This window comes from Sardina pilchardus, chromosome 7 (genome assembly GCF_963854185.1).
Source record: "Sardina pilchardus chromosome 7, fSarPil1.1, whole genome shotgun sequence".
Classification (NCBI taxonomy): Eukaryota; Metazoa; Chordata; class Actinopteri; order Clupeiformes; family Clupeidae; genus Sardina; species Sardina pilchardus.
This window is the reverse complement of record NC_085000.1, coordinates 17159195-17180227: the sequence shown is the minus strand read 5'-3', so window position 1 is coordinate 17180227 and position 21033 is coordinate 17159195. Positions and strand designations below refer to the sequence as shown.

The window sequence follows — 21033 nt, the reverse complement described above, 5'->3', positions numbered from 1 at the left end:
TTCAACCTTTACATGTGCAAGTATGTGTGTGTGTGTGTGTGTGTGTGTGTGTGTGTGTGTGTGTGTGTGTGTGTGTGTGTGTGTGCGCGTGTGTGTGTGTGTGCGTGTGCGTGTGCGTGTGCGTGTGTGTGTGTGTGTGTGTGTGTGTGCACTGCACTTGTAGTAAGCACATTTCAGTCATCCTCAACCGACAACCCTTTGCTCACCACCACCATCTACAGACCGATTGATGTCAATCACTAAATGTACACATAGATTGATTTATTGTATGGGCCCCCAAGAACAGAATTCCACAAACCTTCTCATACATTCAGAGGGTGTCATAATGATCATATGGAATGGGTAGACTTGAGACCAACATACAGAAACAAATTGGTCATCCTAGGCCATATAGTTCTCGACATATTTCTCAGAAAACGGGATCAAAGAGTATACTTATTAAGTAAGTAAGTATATACTCTTCGATCCTGTGAGGGAATTTCAAGTATGAAAGCATGTATGAACAGACTGAATGTACAGTATAAGCTACTGTATGTCTGTGCATGTGTGAACAAAGTGTTTGTATACGGTATGTTGTAGTTGCATATTTCTTACTAGGATGATGTTTGCATACTGTATATATCTACAAATGGCCTCTTTCCCCTCTCCTCCTCAGTCTTCTTCCAATGGCTTCCATAACACGCTGCACCACACCACACCACACCACATTATCTTAAAGTAATGATCAATTTCCAGCGTACTGTAGGTCTTTTTACCTGCATAATGAGAGGGTCTACTGTACATTATGGAGTGGTTCTCTACCAGTCGAAAGGCCATGCTGTCATGATGGATTGCAGGGTTGGGAAAATAGGGGAAACGGCACCAGGACTGCGGGCCTCTTGGCCGTGCGTGGAGTAGCCGCACGACATGGTCATTACTCCAGGAGGAGGTTTATTGGGCCGGGTGAAGGTGCTGAGCCAGCGGCCAATGAAATATGCAGGAGCCTAAACTTCAGCAGTTCCCCCCTTTAACCTGGCTCACTTTAAGACTAAGTTTGTGCACATTCCGTTTTTCTCCTTTTTTATGTTGGTGTGTAGTTGTGTTTGTGTGTGTAGGTTGTGTGTGTAAGTGTGCAAATATATGTGTGTGTGTGTGTGTGTGTGTGTGTGTGTGTGTGTACTGTACAGTATGTGTGTGTGTGTGTGTGTGTGTGTGTGTGTGTGTGTGTGTGTGTGTGTGTGTGTGTGTGTGTGTGTGTGTGTGTGTGTAGCAACGTCAGAGTCAATACCAGCAGTGAGTTCCTACCCAAAACAATTCATCATTGATTCAGTTCAAGGAAACAGACAATATGTTTTTCATAGTTATTCAGGGAATCCGAGGTTGTTAGCACAAGCCTGGTTAAACAACACAGAAGCCGCAGTGAATGAATGTACAGTACAAAATCTGAAAGTATATAGAAAGACAGTGTGTGTGTGTGTGTGTGTGTGTGTGTGTGTGTGTGTGTGTGTTTGTGTGTGTTTGTGTGTGCGTGTGTGTGTGTACTGTGTGTGTTTGTGTGTGTAAGAATCATTTTTCAGAACCGATGAGGGAACTGGAAGTGGTCGAAAGAAATCAACAATCATAGAATGAACATAACCAACTGAAAGGATGACGGCTACACGCCTGGGCATTGGGTCAATGTCCCTTAAATAGGCTACCCAGTTTGTGCTGTATAGGGACCACATGGTGAATTGGTGATGAGACTGAGGCTGTTGTTGTAGTGAGACCATTAGAGTGAATCAATCAAGACATGCCGATGTTTACATTTGGTATCATTTCCTGGTCCAAGTTAACTTCTCCTGTGGATATCTGACAAGTGTGCAGTGTGTGTCTAGGGCTGTGCATGTGTGTGTGGGTTTGTGAGCGTGACTGCTTATTTGTGCGAGTGTGTGTGTCTATGGCTGTGCATGTGTGTTTGTGTACTCTATGTATGTGTGCGTGACTGCTTATTTGTGCGAGTGTGTGTGTGTTCCTATGTATGTGCAGCTGTGTGTACTGTATGTGGTTGTGTGTTTCTGTGTGTTTGCGTGTGTGCACTGGTTTCCTCGAGAGCGGTGGCCTCTCCGGCCAGCAGGGCTTGGGTTCTTGATGAGGGTGCCACATCCCCTGCCCTGGCTGCAGCCTCGCCTAATGAACCAATCTATAAATTCTTTAAGTGCTTGGGCTGGAACACCTGTCACGTTTCTCCTCGCCGTGAACCCTCTCCTGCCTTTATTATTTATGGGTCCTTGCCGCACTTGTCTGCCCACTATCCATATGGGCTCTGTTTTTTTTTTCACAGGTACAACAAACAATCTTTTCTTTAAAAGCCTTATCTTCTCCAAAAATCGTAGTCCTTTAGGCCAAGGTTATTCAATAATAGCTCTACTCTATTATAAACGAAGACGTAGATGTATCACAATTTTTTATTCCTTTTTTTTAGGTATGAATCGGCCTCCCCAAAAGACTGAAAAAGGAGAAATGTTTTTTTCTTGTTTTGTTTTTCTTCAGTGCACTGTTGGTATGAGAGAAATATGTTTGCGCTAACCTAAGTACGGGTCACAGCACTGTAGCCGTGGGTCACTTACCGCCCGATTCCTCAGATACTCCCGCTAGTGCCTTAATGGAGTTTCTCGTAAAAGCAAAAAAATATCATCCAGAGCCAGCGCCAGAGGCAGAGATAAAGGAACTGCAGCTGGCTCTTTCACCTGGCCCCATCTGGTTATGGCAGGTGCAAAGGGAGGAAATAGGAGGCAGACAGAGGGCATATACGCACCGTTAGCTTGGCTAGCATGGCCTCCCACCTCCACTACCTCTCCCTCCAGAGCAATAAAAAAACCAAAACTCCGAGCTCTCACGGGAGACACATTTGGCCCAAGAGATGCTGTCTGCCAGAGCCCTGTGGCATAGGTTCAAATTGCATTTGGACAACACATTTTGCGCCAGCCAATTCGTCACTTCAGTCCACAAACAACATCTGATGTCTGATTTAATTTCAGTGCAGCTTTTATTATTATGTATTTATTTATTTATTTCATTCTTGTTTGTGTTATTCCAAAGTGCAATTATACTGTATTATTTAGCACCTCGGGAATATTTTGTCTCAAATGAAAATGGTGACTCAAACTTCATCAGTGAACATTTGTCTACACCACCGCGTGGGATGAATGGGTTGCACCCCCCAACCAGTAACATTTTGTGAAAGTGGTGGAAATGTTTACCGAACATTTTCATGGATGGAGTGAGGATTTGAAAACGATGCATTAAGTGCTTGCCAGGGATCCTCACAAACACAGACTCGGCCAGGCCGCACCCTGGTTGGAGTAATCAGACCCCTCCCCCCAAAACACACACACACACACACACACACACACTAAAATAACTCAATCTCAGCACCCGTTTCTTTGCCCCACTCTGTCCGCCTCCAAAAGAACAATCACACAGCCCAGTGGGGGGTCCGGAGCAGAATCATCAGACATCTTGCCTGGGCCAGTCTATGCATATCTCATGTTTTGTCACAACAGGCCATTTGCGCAGGGCGTTTGGATACACCAGCAGGGTCCTCGCGTCCAGACAGATTCGGTCGGGCCTGGCCAGGCCGAGGGTGGGGTTGAGTTGAGGTGGGGCGCCGGGCCGACTGTGATGGAGTAGCCGCCATGGGCAGTCTGCGACTCAGACGGAGCCACTCTGTTGATTTATCACTCACAGCGGTGCGGTGTGGTGAAACAGTGCGTGCGGGAGGAAACTTCTGAGCGCGCTCTAAACGCCTCGCTCCGTTCATTTGGCTGAACGAGGAACCCCTCTGGAGGTGCAATATCTCCACAGGAGACTGTGAGAGGAGAAAAATGCAGACCAACACCCACACCCCTCCCCCCAAAACAGAAGTCAAAACAGACAAAAACACACATCTGCAGATCAGAAGACGGTTCAGACAAGAATGGAAAGGTATTGCAAGGATTTAATTGCATGTATTGCATCTCTATCCATCCATGAATCCCTAATCCAAACAAGCATTACATGCATTTAACATTTCAACTTAAATAATAATAATAATCATCACATTATTAATAATAATAATAATAATAATAATAATAATACATAATAAATAGTATCATACAATAAATGGACCTCAAGATGAGCCTGTGAGCAAAGTCAAACACTTTGTGAGAAAACTCCCGGCAGTTTTTGAGGCCACGGTTTGATGTCCCAAGGCTTTAGGAAGAATTATCTGTTGTTGTTGTTTAGTGGTTCTACTGCTCTGCAGTGAAAGCAATTTTAAAATGGATAAAGGCATAATCCAGCACAATGCCAGGATTATCTCTCTGAGTGACCTTTATCTCAGCAGAAGCCATTGGGTGGTTTTCAAGTACACTGCCCCAAGTATCGTCTCATTACTGCTGGATGCCTATTTAATCTTGAAGAGCTTTAGGGGTAGACGGACGGATGCATGTGTGTGTGTGTGTGTGTGTGTGTGTGTGTGTGTGTGTGTGTGTGCGCGCGTGTGTGTGATAAAGAGAGAAAGAGAGTGTATGTGTGTGAAATATCAAGGCTGAAGGAGCCATATCAGATTGAGAATACCCAGAGGACTGAGATAACAAACCCACCACAGCAGGCACATACTGGACACTGGAGTGTGAGCACTTTTCCCCTCACAGTTTCCTTTTGGTACACAGGATGCCCCCTTTGCCATTTCTATCTTATGCTTTCAAGTTTATTCAGGCAACACACACATTCAGTTCTTTTGTTTTTATTGATGTGTATACAGATGTACACGTGCATGTACAGTATCTGGTGGTTCTTACTGTAAAGAACTCTCTGTTTAATGATTTGGAGAGCAGACGGAGGGCAAAGAGTTGGTAGAGTGTGTGCAGGAACTGTTAGTTTTAGTTGACTGTAGTAGCAGCATCAGCATCAGCAGTCACGGTGACATCCAAGCCACAGTCCCCTGTTCTAGGCAGTGGTTACCATGACAACTTCCGACACAGAGGAGAGGTGAGCAGCCTTTGTGTGTGTGCGCGCACGCGTGTGTGTGTGTGTGTGTGTGTGTGTGTGTGTGTGTCTCCTAGCACTTCTGAGCCTTGTCAATATGCAGAGGAATGCGCTAGATATGAAAGAGCACAATGGAATGAGGGGGAATATTCCGCGTCTGAACCCTGGGCTGGGGTAAGAGAGGGGCAGAGCCGGGCTAGTGAGCGCTTGTGGCTCATCGGTTCTCAATATATGTATGAGAACACCACAAACCTGGAGCTTCTCATTGTCCATGGATAATAACACCCAGAGCATAAATTGTGAAATCCAAATGTGAATTCTTTTTAATGAAAAAGACAACTTTATTTTAGCCAGACAGGAGTTCACACTTAAGAATGTCAGGCTCAAGGACAGTCATCCACCACAAGCCTTGAATGCATTCAGAAACAAAACTGTAGTCATTTTCTTGTGTGTGTGAAACATTTTTATATTAACAAAAACTAGAGTGACCTCATCTTTTTTTCTCATAAACTCCTGCTCATTGAAAGATTTAGTCATTCTAAAATCTCCAATGTCTTTCACATATTGCTGTTCATACAGTTATGACACTGACCTAACCAACCTCCTAACTCATGGGCATTATCTTACTGACTGTAACTATGCCATTTTTTTCCACATATCCACACATCCGCACTGCAGTGCAGAATTACCATACCATCTAACTTTGCCCTGTAAGACTTCGTGTGGGTTTTTTTCCCCCACTTCTGCTGAGGATCCCAAGAATTCTCTCACAAGACAGCAGGGAATGTGGGGGCAGTTAACACTTCGGATCAAAAGCTTTAGACGCCATGACACTCAGGCACAGTGATTTCTCTCAGCCTCAAGCCCCCCCAGGGAACACCAGAATGTTCCAGATACATTATGAAACTGGAAGAGATGAACTGCTTAAAAAAATATTAAAATATTCTAACCAGAAAAGCGTTGTAATTCGGAACGGCAAGAGTCAGTTTTGTCATGTCTTGTGCCTCAGTTAACTTCACATACAACACTGTAACATAACCCTGAACATGCAGCATAATCTGCCTGCACTGATATCTCACAGCTTCCTCCAGCCTGTCTATCTTTATCGTCAAATCCATCCAGATTATAAACGCTCAAGCCAGATAGCTGCCTGCCAAAGAGATGGTGAATAATAAGCATTTATTACAACTTTATTGAACAATACATTTAACATTTTAATCACAAATGTGTGATGAAATATAATGTAGGCCTATGTGGTGATATAAAATAATATGTGACAATGTAACCACCCCCTCCAAAAAAACAAAACAAAAAACAAACAAACAAAAATTGGGTACACAGTGCCCCACTCATGAATATTAGATTGATGTCCTCAAAACAAATAAGATAACCGCTATTTTGTCATATACTCGTCATATACCATGTGCCAGTTGATCCTGCAACATAACAATAATTCCATTCCCGCTTCCATTTTCGCAACTTTTCATACACTATAAACATCAGCAAAAAGTTCTCTTCTGCCCCTGCCAAACATTTTTAACAAAGGGTCTAAAATGTTGCACACAAATGGCACAATTTATGGCATACTAGGAAATACTCTGTGTAACATTCTAACTGCAAAATTATCCTGAGTCCTTATTACAAAAAGATTTGAAAACATTTCAAAGGAGCATAAAACGTCCAGATAATACAAATGCATAAAGTTTTTCTTATATACAGTATATACAAACAAGTGCTACTGAGGAAGCTCGTTCAGATGTCAAAACTAAAAACAAACTGGCCTTACGATCCACAACAGAGATCAACCAACAATCAAATATATATGATGGGTATAATAGAAATAACACACACAGTTGAAATCAATGTGGATAGGCCTTAACTAGACACAGATATGTAGTTTTACTGAAATATAACTTCCACTGAAAAGACATTTTAATCATTAAATTTTTTTGTAATAATTTTCTTGAGTTCTTCAAGTTCTTCGAGTTCTTCTTGTTCTATAGCCCCGGTAACCAAATGGCCTTAATTCACCAGGGGACTTCATCTGTGTGGTAACTTGTGCACTGGCATGCTTTAATATACTGTAAGCTTTTTATTGGATCTGTGGGATTATTGGATTGTTGTCCTCCTGCAGTTCGCCTATGTTTGTTTACAAATCAGCCCGTTAACAAACATTTTGTTCATATAATCCCTATGACAATAACAATTAGAAATAAATAAAAGATATGTGTAATAGCGTCATGTGATTAAGCACAAAAAAACTAACAATCATACACACACATGGAATTCCACAAATACGCCGGACTCATTAACCAGCTTCAAGGTTGTTGGAAGACTTCCGAAAGAGAGAGTGAGAGAGTTCCGAAAACAAAATGTGTACGTATGTCTCAAAAAAAAAAAAAAAAATTCTGTCTGAGTCTCCACGAGAAAGAGGGACCGGTCCGGCGGCGGGAGGCTCACGCGACGGAGGAGGACAAGGGTCCGTTTGCCTCCGCGGAACCCCTGCGCCTGCGTCCCGAGTACTCCCCGATGAACGAGCCGTCCTCGTTGAACTTGTCCTCCTCGTCCTCGTAGTCCACGCTCTCGTCGCTGTCGTCGCTGTCGTCTTCGCCCGTCGCCACCTCGATGCCCCCGTCTATCGAATGCAGGCTTCCCTTCAATGGCTTCTCATCGTTGTCACTGTCAGGGACACAGCCATAGAGCAGGGAGAAGACTTCAGGCTAACAGCAGCCAAGTTCAGACAAGACTATAAAACTAGTCAAAACCTCGGGTAAAGCCTCTAAAGAATAAAAAGGGCCCTACAGTATACTTGGAACGAGAGCAGTGCTTACTATATATCCTCATAAACAAACTTATATTTCTTGTGGGGGAACACAACTATACTATTTAAGAAATGTTCTAAGAGGGAGGGTGTCTCCGTGGGTCTATGACTACATGCAGGGCCTATGGGCTTACTGAGTGCCACCAGTGGCTGTGTAGGGAGAGCACTTCAGGTAGGCAGTGCAGCAGCACGATTGGCCAACACACAGGGAGGGGACAGGACTTGAGTGCAGACACTGCGAGGGCGGACACAGCACGCCAGCACAAACACAAGCACAAGGAAAGGGAACACCAACACACACTCACATGCACACACACACACACACACACACACACACACACACACCCTCAAGGAGAGGGGACACCAACACACATGCACACGCACATGCACACGCACACACGCACACACACACACACACACACACACACACACACACACACGCGCGCTCAAGGAGAGGGAACACCAACACACACACACACGCGCGTATAAGGCACTCCGCTAATTGCTAATTGCTAAAAGACTGGAAAGCGGAGAGCAATTTAAAAGTTCCCCCAGAGGCCGGCAGGAAATTGCGAGCCGCCGCTTGTTGCGTTCGGCCAATGGGAATCCGGGGATTATGGCCTTCTGACAAACCAGCCTGTCAGTCTGGCGGGCTCCCCGGGGAAGTGTACGGAGAGAGCGAGCGGAAATGAGACGAGCCCTGCAAACACTCCGTGCTGCTGACACCTCTCAGGTGTCGCAGCGAAAACAGAAGGTCACCACTATGAAGGAATTCCTATGGCTCTAAATCCAGCCCACACACACACAAGGCACATTGAGAACGCCTTGTTATACGACTCTTTTCCCCAGCACAAAATACTTTACTTTACTTTCTGGTGCTACTTTATTTTTGTAAATTTGTAAGATAAGTGTGTATTTTTGTTGGGAGTTTAACAGGGTTTTTTTCCTGACTAATTCATAACTCCATACTTTTTCGTGATTTCCCAGGCCTGTGCAGGCACCCTGAATAGTCCCAGTGCAGGGAGATCATCTTCTTCATCCTGCCGTCTTTATCACGCTAACTCTGTTAAATCCCCTAATTCAAAAAGCTATTCTTTCATCGATAGTTCTATTACCTGAACCCCCTCCATTCAATTAGGTGTAAGTGAGTGCAATTAATGCAACTCTATGTGGAGCATGAGTGTGGTACAGACAGGAGTTCTGCTGGGACCGCTGCTCACTCCCACTGCCAGGACAAGAGTGGGATTTTCAGACTGCACACAGCACGTTTCTCCAGTGCCTTCTGCAGCTGAGGATCACAAACTAGAGGAGTGTGTGTGTATGAGTGTGCTTCAGTGTGTGTGCGTGTGTGTGTGTGTGTGTGTGTGTGTGTGTGTGTGTGTGTGTGTGTGTGTGTGTGTGTGTGTGTGTGTGTGAGTGTGTGTGTGTGTGTGTGGTTGAGGGGAGGGAGGGGGGGGACTCTGTGATGAGGGGGTTTGTTTCCTAATCTCCCCCATGTAGCAGGAATCATTAAGTCTTCATATGCAGGAGCGGGGCAATTCTCAAAGCCTCCGGGACCCGCTGGTATAAACCACATCTGGTGCCTGAGTTCCCTTATCTCATCTCATGTCCAAACAGATGTTTAAGCCCGTCTGCAGACGAGGGCTCCCATAAGCGGGGCGGGTAGGCGTGCGTGCGTGCGTGCGTGCGAGCGAGCGAGCGCGACGGAACAGCAGCCTCTGAGCTTCCGCTGCTAGTGCTGCCGCTGCAGCGATTTCACCAGCTCACGAGGGAGAGATCGGCTCTTCTCCGAGTAATGAGATGGAAACATATTACTGACCTGGGGTGCACCCGACGATGCTGCCGCACCAAATGTCTCTGACACCCCCAACCCCCCCCCTCAACACCCCCCACCCCCCCTTCCCCTTTCTGCACTGCTCACTAGTGAGCAGTTGTCACATCTTTAATTCACATCCAAAGCAAACGCTCTGAAAAGATGCCCCTTTGGTGGTTCTAGCCAGGAAAAAAAAGTGCAACCGTGACCACATACACAGGCAGATACACACACACACACACACACACACACACACACAAGCAAACATGGGGTCACATTTCACTGCAACGCTTAAAGCTCACAAACACATTTATGCTGACATAAGGTATACTCTCACGGCACAAACACACACACACACACACACACACACACACAGTATGGGGGGGGAGGGGGTGCACTACAACAGCGGTAGGGGTCAGAGTCGATGCCTGCTACCTACACTGCAGGGAAATGACTTAGTCCATTAGCTCTCCTGAGCTCTGCTGCATGTGATGATCCCCAGAACACACATTCATGTACGGCTTGCTTTCAAGGGCGAGAGAGGTGGGGGGGAGAAAACGCAAAATGCACATGTTGAATTAAGAGCACAGAGTGACTGAGAGAGCCACTGTGTCAGTGCCGTGTGTGTGTGTGTTTGTGTGTGTGTGTGTGTGTGTGTGTGTGTGTGTGTGTGTGTGTGTTTTTGTGTGTGCACGTGTGGAGGAGCAGCGAACCTGTATTCACAGAAGGTCCCCTCGTCTGGGCCCTTGGACTCCTCATCCGCAGGAAGGTCCTCTTTCTCCTTAACTGGGAAGAGAAGAGCGGTAAAGAGTGTTATCAATAAGTGACGCTATCGCCATACTGCACAAGAGAGGATTAGAGGAGAGGAGAGGAGAGGAGAGGAGAGGATAGGAGAGGAGGAGAGTTAAAATAAAAAGAGAGTTATCTAAATAACAGAGAGGAAGAGAGAAGAGGAGAGGAGAGGAGAGGAGAGGAGGAGAGTAAAAAGAAAAAGAGAGTTATCTCAATAACAGAGAGGAGGAGGAGAGGACAAAAACAGTGTTATTTCAATACAGGAGAGGACCGGAGAAGGGGGGGTAGGAAGAGGAGAAAAACAGTGCTATCTCAACACTTGACCCATCTGTAAAGTGAGAGGGCATCTGCATTCGGCCAATCACTGTGCTCTCTCATATCTATGACAACAACACCACCATTCACTGTCCTGCTCTAGTCACAAAGCAAGCCTGAGGGAGAGAGAGGAGCTCCGGCCGATTGCATGAGTCCGACTGGCCACCGTTTGAGTGAGTGGGAGGCTGTTTGCGTGTGTGCTTCAGTGTGTGTGTGTGTGTGTGTGTGGTTGGCACCGGAGGTTTGCGTGTGTGTGTGTGAGTGGTCGGCACCGGAGCTAAACTGCTGGTTGACCCCGAATTGACCTCTGGTGAGACAGCCTGCCCTTGGCAGCCTCACGAACGTGGGGGCGGTCGCTCTCACTAAACAGCAATTATGACTAGCACTGAGCTAGGAACGAGCAACCGAGAGAAGGAGAGAGAGAGAGAGAGAGAGAGAGAGAGAGAGAGAGAGAGAGAGAGAGAGAGAGAGAGAGAGAGAGAGAGAGAGAGAGAGAAAGAAAGAGAGAGGATGTACCACAAACCATTAGCGAAGCACCATGGGCACTCTTGGTGCTGGAACCAAGTCTATGGGCCGTGGTCTTCTCTTTAAGTGGTCTGCCTTTGAGAGTACAGTACAGTACAGTACATCCCCTCCACTGCTCTGGGGCCCAGTGACTGATGGCCATCTCAATATCCTGCTCTCTCTCTGCACAACTTCATGGGTCTCTGTGCCACAATAACTACTGCGCTTATCAAACTCACATCTCACCACATCTAATAGGCAGTTTGGGGAGTCCAAGACCAAATAATAGCTTTCTCTCTGGCTTGTTATTACACCTTCTCATTTTTCAGTCATGCCCTGGAAAATGTATTACGTGTAAAAGAACAAGAGGTGCAAAAGGAGGGAGCAAAAGTGTTTGATACAATATTTATCAGTGGTGGACAGTAACGAAGTACATGTAATTCGTTACAGTACTTAAGTAGCATATTGATGTATCTGTACTTTACTTAAGTATTTATATTTGGTGAGACTTTGTACTTTGACTTTACTACATTTTTAAGTGAAAATTCGTACTTTTACTCCGTTATATTTATGAAAACCCTCTCGTTCCATTTTTTGCCAAAATGGTTAACATTACTGCAAACTAACACTCTTCTTAGAGAACGTTTACATTTACAATGTCAATATCAATGTTACATAGAGATGAAAGCCTACTCTTTGAAATCTCTATTGCAGCAAATCTAATTTACGCGTTTGTTACTCATAACGTTACTCATAACATAATTGGGAACGTGTGAGCATGCATGAAAGGGAGAGAGTGCATTGATAACTGATATCTCCGCTTTATAAAGGGCAGCCGGCAAGTCTTAAAGTGACAGTGTACCATTTATAAATTAATCAAACAGCATCATAGTTCTTAACAAATGTATTTTCTACAACAAAATTACGTTGTCATTATTATCATAATGGGGGGGGGCTAAGGACACCAATTCTCTTTGTGATTGAAGAATGTATCGTAAATAAATAAATGTTCTTCCTAAATGCTAGGGGGAAGGAAGTATTTGAGCCCCTATGTAACCCTATGGGAATTTAACACAGGGGCAGGTAGATTTTTATTTTTAAAGGACAGCTATTTCATGGATCCAGGATATATGCATCCTGATAAATTCCCTTTTCCCATTCCCTTGGTCGTTGGAATTAAAATAGCCCCACATCATCATACCCTTCACCACAGCTAGAGATTGGCATGGTGCTTTTTCCAGTATAGGCCTGCATTGAGCTCAATGAGCATCAAACAGGCAGGCTAATAGGCCTACTGGAAAAACTACCATGGCAATCTGTTTGTTTGCAGTTTGATTTTTACTAATTTTTTGAATTAAGGCATTAAGATCAATTGTCAAATGATGATTTTATATTTCTTTTTTTAGGCAACTACATCATGGTATCAAATACATGTTCTCCCCACTGTAGATAGCTTCTAAGCAAATAGAGAAATGTAAGAAACTATTTGAAGAGTGGCATTAGTAGTTCACCTTATATACCGGTAAGCTGATTTAGCAGGAGCTTTGATGTGGAAATGATAAATTATAATTATAATTAAGCCATTAGAACCATAATTCATTGAAGTACTTTTACTTTTAATACTTAAGTATATGTGAAGGCAAATACTTTTATACTTCTACTTAAGTGAAAATTCAAAGTGGGTACTTTCACTTTTACTCAAGTAATATTTGACACAAGGTATCTATACTTTCACTTAAGTACATAATCAATGTACTTCGTCCACCACTGATATTTATACAGCAATATTTCCCTGCGCTGTATGGTTGAAACACTCCATTGCTCTTGCCTATGACTGAAATATATCAATTGTCAATGTCGACCCATTTCCCCTATTTCTTTTCAATTTCTTATGTTCACTTGTGGCCACTGCTGCTAGCCAAGACACCTCATTTAGGACATGAATATTAAATCACAGAGCCCACACCACCTCACATACTCACACACACACACACACACACACACACACACACACACACACAGACACACACACACACACCTATTCACTCTTTCTCTCTCTCTCTCTCTCTCTCTCTCTCTCTCACACACACACACACACACACACACACTGACAGCTATTCACACACACACACATACACACACACACACACACACACACACACGCTCAGTAAGCCCATAGAGCTGTCCGTCCGTCCAGATCAATCTCACGTTTATCCTCACAGAAGCGCTTCCACTCCCCAACGGGTGCTCGGAGCGCTCAGTCCCAGGGGAGGGCCTAGTATTGTGGGCAGATTTCAAGGATATTGATTGGATATTAGATAAGCTGCCCGGTGTTCAAACTCTTGGACTGCCTGATCCTCACCGCCAAGACTGTGAGTGTGATTCAGAATCGCTAGCTGTTTATAAAAAAACCCCAAACCTTTTACTCTTAAATAATCACCCAACAGACCTCTGTTTCAGCTACAGTGGCTATGAATTATGAATCTCCTCATGTCCTCATGTTTAATCCAGAAATGCACACTGCGTGACCAAACAGGAGGCCGAGGAGGAGAAGCACCTCTGGGTGTCGGCGAGGGCGAGGGCCGTGTGAGGGCCGTGTGAGGGCTGTGTGAGGGCTGCACCTCGTTAAGAATTCACAGGTTCATGGCCTGGTCATGCTTCTCACTGCAGCGGAGCGGGGGGGGGGGGGGGGGGGGGGTGGCTGCGTGCTAGAGGGGGACAGCAGCAGGCCCTCGCTGGACTTCATCATCACCATGGCCTCAGCACTTCTGAGACATGCTATACAAGAGATGATAGTCAAGGGACAAGGACAAGGACAAGACAGGAAGGGGGAATTGTGTTGTGTTATTGTATAGGCAACACAAAAGACACAATGAACTTGTGCCAATGGTGATCCTTTAGAATAGATCCAGATACAGCATGTGTAGCTCAACTCAAAGCACATGTAGTGTCCTGGTGGCAGTACGTATGAGCTAGCCTAGAAATCTGGACGCACCCTAGCGGCAACAAATATTTTTTGCCTAGCGGGATGGTCTAGGGTCGCACCGTTAAGGCCAAGCCTGCGTTCGGCACCAAGTCAGCCTGTCCAATCAGAACGCTCTATCTGTGTAAGGAAGTCCTTGAGCCCACCTTAGCTCACCTTTGGCTTCCGATGCGTCCTCGTTTGACGAGTTGGGTGTGAGAACGTGTTGCAACAACCATAGAGAACAACGAAAGATGGATGAGGCTAACGAAGCGCTCGTTTGAATCGTTTGAATCGGCTTGGAAAGAGTTAGACTTGGGCTTTTTTATTTGAAGGTTGAGCATAAAGAAGCACTCAAGTCGTTAGTTTTAAAGAGGAATAATGCAGGATTGGCGATTTCATCTCTGGTTTCAGTTTCGTTTTTCGTTTTCGCTCGTTTATGCTTGCATATTTCTCTGCAGAGCTTCCCCGACAGCTTTAGCGTGTATATTTATACATATATAGGCTATATATAAATATATAAATTGCAAGCGTAGTTCTTCTTGTTCCTTTCGCGTCTCTTACTTCTAGATGTAAACAGCAGACGATCGTTTATCAGAAAGTTGCAAGGTTGTAATTAGCGGATAGGGACACTAGGGGCGGGAGGAAATGTGACTGTTTTCGATAAAACTGGTCAGTCAAGCAAAACAACGATTTCTAAGCGATATTATGACTATGAAAAAGTTGCATAGGGTCTCTTTAAAGAAGGATGTATTTGCTGTTTTGCCGACCGGCTATGATTGGTCACAAGTGCTGGCCTATTACGTGCAGAGTAGAGCCCGACCGATATATCGGCCGGCCGATATTATCGGCCGATATTAGGCATTTTCAAAACTATCGGTATCGGCCGATAAATATTTTATAACGGCCGATAAATATTTTTTAATTAAAGGTAGGGTATGGAATTAGCTTTGTTGGCCATTTTTGCAAAATCACTTGAAATCCTATTCCTAACCCACTTATAGCCACTAAGTTGGAAGCACTGAAATGGAAATTAAACACGTCAATCATCTGCGGAACGGGCAGGGCTCGAAAAACTCCAGCCAATAGAATTCCTCACCCCATACCATCATTTCACAGCTCGTTCGTCAATCTAACGTCTTACTCCTCTTCCTACTCCCCCTCCCCACCGCGCGCGACCCTTTCGAAAGCTGGTGACCGCGAGTCAGTGCTGAAACGAAACCAACTGCCTGCTGCTGCACGTCCATGTTCCCCTCTTGTTGTATGTGTCACTTCATTTCTATACAAACTAACTAAGGCAGCGGATACCTACGGAAACTCAATCACCCACGCAATAAATAAGCTATGTAGCAAAAATTACATTTTACGATGACACGAAGAGTGCTGTAAACATGAAATCGAAACTTAACAGCTTGGAGCTACGTGGAATAGGCGAACCAACGGGGCAGCACTAAACTCGGATATTTCAGGAGATAATCGCCCTGGTAAGAACAAACCAGATTCTGTTCAAATATACACACCTATGGCTACTGAACCATATGTACTACAACCCTTTGGAGGTGAATAAAGAATGTAATTGGGGAAGTTGATGTGAGTGATTGTATGGAGACAAGAGCTAGTGCTGTAGACGCCAGGATGGCATTTCATTTAGCCTGGCTCGCTCTCGCGCTGCGCATTTGAATTGTCGCTCGTGCATGGAGGGCGGGACTTGAGGTTGTATATGTTCAAACTCTGCCGTCCGTTTTGCTCATTCCGTACCCAACCTTTAAATAAAGGAAACCCGAATATTGATCCTCCATTCACATTTCCAGTGTTGTAATTACGTTGTATTCCACCAGAGGGCGCATCTTCTTACTGCAAGACACGCACTCTGCTTGACTAGTTAGTTCTACTTCCTAAACAACGGCAACAAATTGCAGTTAGCGTTGCGTGTCATAGTTTTCAGAAGTGGTTTGTGTGTTCATGGTAGGATGATTTTCACGTGAAATGTAATTCTCATTTCTTCTAAAAGCCTAAATAAATGCAAGAATGTTTATCGGACATGCTTCATTTTAGTAGGCTAACGTTAATCTTAGAGCCACTGGTCACAATGTTAAGTCCAAAGCTAAAACAAATTGAACGTTAGCATTGGTGGTTGTGTGATGGAGGCTAATTTGAATGTTGTTGTATTTGTAAAACATAAACGTGGTTATACTGAGGATATTGATAGCAGCACTGTAATTGTCTCTTCCCGACCGTCATCCCGTTCATTTTCCGATCATAAGGGGAGCTAATTAGCAGCGCCAACATTTAGCCATAGAGAGTTAAAGCGGAGTAATGAGGGATCTTTGATTTAGCTAGTGGAATTTAGCCGGTGGAAGTAGTATGATGCATCCTTAAAAACACCTCTGTTGCTAAAACTATTAAGCTGCTGTTGACTTGTTCACAAAGATCGCTCAGACTGTCCATGGTGGTCCTGTCAGTGCTGTCAGTGAGTGTAAACTGTTACATTGTGCTCACGAAGACAGCACACAAAATAAATGTGAGCATATGAAACAAGTCTTCAGAGCTAACCTTAATTCCCAAACACTCACATACTCCTTTGTTAGTCTTCAATTTTTTTGCATTTCAACGAAGGTGTTTACACCAAGCATGGTTTACAAAGGTTAAAGGTAAAGTAAAAATAATATTTTGTGCAATGGTGGTTATCAAAGGTGAAAAGACCACACTTATGTAATAATAAAAAAAATACTGTATAAGAATGTTTTATTAGGAAACCAGATGGTTAGGCCTATTTAAACAGATTTAAATTATGTTGATTAAAAATGATTATCGGCCGATATATCGGTTATCGGCTATTGAAACTCTCAAATATCGATATCGGTATCGGTCCTCAAAATCCCATATCGGTCGGGCTCTAGTGCAGAGTAGTTTGAAAGACACCGGTTCATCCCACCCACAGGCTTCAGCTCTGTGAACGGTCCGACCCCATCAGGCAGACTATACATTTCTGTATACTTTGGCTTGCCAGGCTACATATGAGCTGCAGCAGATTGGGAATTCGCCCAGATGTCGAGCTACAATTTCATAGCATAATAGGCCACTGGTTCAAAACAAACTAGTTCAGCTCGGGAGTAAACAGAAACAGCTGCTTTAAATAAGTATCAAACATCCACCATGAAACATATTAACACTCAACAAACAATTTAGTGATCGTTTTTGTGGAATCTCAACTTTAAGTTGCAAGTGTCTTAAAAAATACACCAAAAAATAATACTGTTGCCTAAGCAAGCACATAAAAGTGTAGAATACTCTGTCACAACTGCATATTAATTGACTCCACTTCAAACATTTGGAATAGTGCAGTGTTTGTTTTGCCAAACATCCACAGAGTGCGCCTGATTAAAAAGTAAAGAGTTTCAAATGAGACAAAAGAGGAGAGTGTTGAAAAGCCAGTGACGGCTGCGAGCGAAAGGCAGGGCTGATGAAATATTCAGCATTTCACATCAACGGCACAGGCAGGCAGGAGGAGGGAGAGAGAGAGGGAGAGGGAGATAGAGATGGAGAGAGGGAGGGGTGGAGAGAGAGAGAGGTGGAGAGAGGGGAGGTGGGGAGAGATGGAGAAGCGTGGAGGGATGGGGAGAGAGAGAGAGAGAGAGAGATAGAGGGAGGGAGGAAGGGAGGCAGGCGACCGGCCCATCTATGTGCACCCAGGATGAAAACACAAAAGGCCCAGGAAAAGCTGCAGGCAGGCATGCAGGTGAAGACAGGAGAACAAAGGCAACTGATCTCAGCCTGTCTGTTTGACACGTCTGGTAATAAGCACTGCGGGTGCAAACACCGGTACCAGCGACCAGGGTGGGGGGGGGGGGGGCGGATGGGGGGAGCAGAACTGCGACAGAAAGTACAGCTCCACTGCCTGTGTGTGCACCCATACATGCGTTGCTCACTCACACACATGCACTCTCACACGCATACACTCTCACACACACACACTCTCTCCCTCTCTCTCTTACACAAACACAAGCATGCACGCACACACGCACGCACGCACGCACACACGCACCCATACACACTCTCTCTCCATCCCTGTCGCTCTCTCTCTCTCTCTCTCTCTCTCTCTCTCTCTCTCTCACACACACACACATACACTTAAACAGTGAAGTATGCATGATGCACACTCTCATGCCCACATACAAACACATATTTTGAAACACAAAAATACCCCTACAGACAGCTCTGTAGTGTACACATAACTGCACACACAAAAACACACACACACACACACACCCACACACACACACACACACACACACACAGAAACACTCAACGACATTCACTTACAGACATTCTAGACAAAACATTACATAATGACACAACTTTACACACAAAAACGCCCCCTCACCACAACACACACACACACACACACACACACACACACACACACGCTCCCCCTCTTTCTCAAAGTGCCATGGCATTTTCTCCCTGTGACTGAGACAGACAGGTATTTGCATCTCGAGGGTGTTCCCGCTGGTCAGTATGACCTTCACAATTACAGCCTGCCAGTCAGCCATCACCAACGCAACAGCAAGACACGACAGAGCATGACACAGCACAGCACTGCACAGCACTGCACAGCACAGCACAGCACAGCACAGCACAGCACAGCACAGCACAGCACAAGACAACACAGCACAACATAGCGCAGCACAGCACAACGTACCTGAATACTTCCCTCCGCGGTTCTTGGACACGAAGCAGCCGATGAGTGCAGCCAGGGTGGCCAGAGGCAGAAGACACATCAGGGCCACAAACCAGCCTCTGGAGGAGACACCTGCGTCCTGCCGGTCAGCACCTGGGGACAGAGACAGAGGAGGAGGAGGAGGAGGAGGGGGAGGAGGAGAGGAGGTGATAAAGAAGAAGAAGAAGAAGAAGAAGAAGAAGAAGAAGGAGAAGAAGAAGAAGAGGAAGAATATGATGATGATGATGATGATGATGATGAAGATGAAGAAGAAAAAAGAAGATGAAGAAGAAGAAGAAAAAGAAGGAGAAGAAGAAGAAGAAAAAGAAGAAGAAGAAGAAGAAGAAGAAGAGGAAGAAGATGATGATAAATGAAGAAGAAGAAGAAGAAGAAAAAGAAGAAGAAGAAAAAGAGGAAGAAGAAAAAGAAGAAGAAGAAGAAGAGGAAGAAGATGATAAATGAAGATGATGAAGAAGAAGAAGAAGAAGAAGAAGAAAAACATGAAGACACAATGGAATATAAGGAAACAATGGAACAACAACTCAATGCTGTTCTCCCCAATTGACCTTTCGTCATCTGACTATAATCTCATAGTGGGCGTCCTGATTCACAAGTGGAGTTGGACATGAGTCAACGCGCCCATTGACTGACTGGACGTTGTTTTGTTAGGCGGCGCGAGAGAGCCGTTTGTGTGCCGCTGGAGCCATAGAGGCGCTGGTTCAAGAGGCACTTGCTAGCGCCGCCGCCGCCGCACTTTGGAGAAAATTGCTTTTGATTGCCGAGCGCCGCGGCGGTGGGCAGAGGGCATTCTGCTTGGCAAACGAGAGCATGAATGACTGCGGTAATACGCCAGGTGGGCAAAGGGTTAACATCAGCTGACTTGCTGTGGAATAACACTAGAGACGACCGAGGAGGGCCCCATACCACCAGGATCTGGAGCGGAACGACGCCAACGCGCGAGAGAAAAATGGCGCTCACCTTTCTCGCTGGTGTGGATAACGTCCTCGAAAATAACGGCGCTATCGAGGCGGGGGCTGGCCAGGAGGCGGACCGTGTACACGCTCCCGGGGGCCAGGCCGTCGATGAGGTGGGACGCCTTAGACGCGCTCACCGCCTGCGGGGGCCTCCAGGTGCCCTCACCTGAGAGCGGACCGGTGGGGTGAAGTGAGGTGGGTGGATGGGTGGGTTTGGGGTTGCGGGTGGGTGGGTGGGTGGGTATGGGTGGGTATGGGTGAGGGGGGGTGAGTTGCCAGGAGCAGAGATGATGGAGATACAGTAGGATGGAGGTTTTTTTGTGTGTGGGTGAAGGTGTGAAAAATAACAGAGAAAAGTTCAGCAGGAAAAAAGACAGATATCACCCTCACACCAAGAATAACAAAACAGAATAAGTGAATTGAAAAAAAAAAGAATAAAAAAAACCCAGCAGAAGTACAGTTGAGCATTTGTAAGTGAGAAGTGGCAGCGTGGGCTTACGGTGATTCATATACGCAACATAAAGCTCCGAGTCCTTCTGCGCTCTTGGCACAGTCCAGCTGATCTTTGCATACGTGTCACTTACAAAGTAGCTCACGTTCAACAACGCTGAGGTGAAAAAGGAGAAAGTGGGACATGGTAGAAGAAACAAGAGAGAAGAGGAAGATAATTGTTAGTTATATAGCTTAGTTATAGCAAAAGAGAACCAATTTCCCAAGAACCCAGAGAAAAGAATATCCATACTGTACTGTACATGTGCTGTATGTTGGAGACAACAATATTGTGTTATCACTATAGTCTTACCATCTGCCGCACCGCTAATGTAAGGACTGAAATGATGGCAAATACTTCCTCAAACACTGGTCTGTAATACAAGGGGGCAATTTACAGGCAATTGCTGCCAATTATATTAAGACAGTGATGGACTGAAGCACAACAAGCTCGTTCCCCATCAGGGGAGGACGAGACTTCTTCTCAGGAGGAAGACTCATCAGCCGAGCAGAGACTCATCATGGGGCAGGATCAATACTGACAATCATAATGGCCTGACTGACAGCACAAATGCTCTAACCCCCCATCCCCTTAGGAGGAGGAAATATGGAACTATATTACTTTGCTTCATCTTACCACAACACCCTTTTAAAACA

The 21033-nt window shown here is 45.1% G+C and overlaps 1 protein-coding gene across 5 annotated transcripts in view; it reads right to left on the bottom strand.

Annotated features, from left to right (window-relative positions):
• Window positions 1-6150: 6150 nt before the first annotated feature.
• The window catches only part of chl1a (cell adhesion molecule L1-like a), a 76268-nt gene continuing 61385 nt past the window's right edge, over window positions 6151-21033 (bottom strand). For 4 of the 5 annotated variants that reach the window (XM_062540957.1, XM_062540959.1, XM_062540960.1 and 1 more), the window contains exons 24-26: window positions 18896-19027; window positions 10334-10406; window positions 6151-7665 (exon numbers count right to left, since the gene is read on the bottom strand). In XM_062540957.1, the coding sequence (XP_062396941.1) occupies window positions 7443-7665; window positions 10334-10406; window positions 18896-19027 (428 nt within the window). In that variant the 3' untranslated portion in view covers window positions 6151-7442. Of the gene's footprint in view, window positions 7666-10059; window positions 10146-10333; window positions 10407-18895; window positions 19028-21033 lie in introns of all 5 variants that reach the window. The other variant, XM_062540962.1, reaches the window with a different exon arrangement.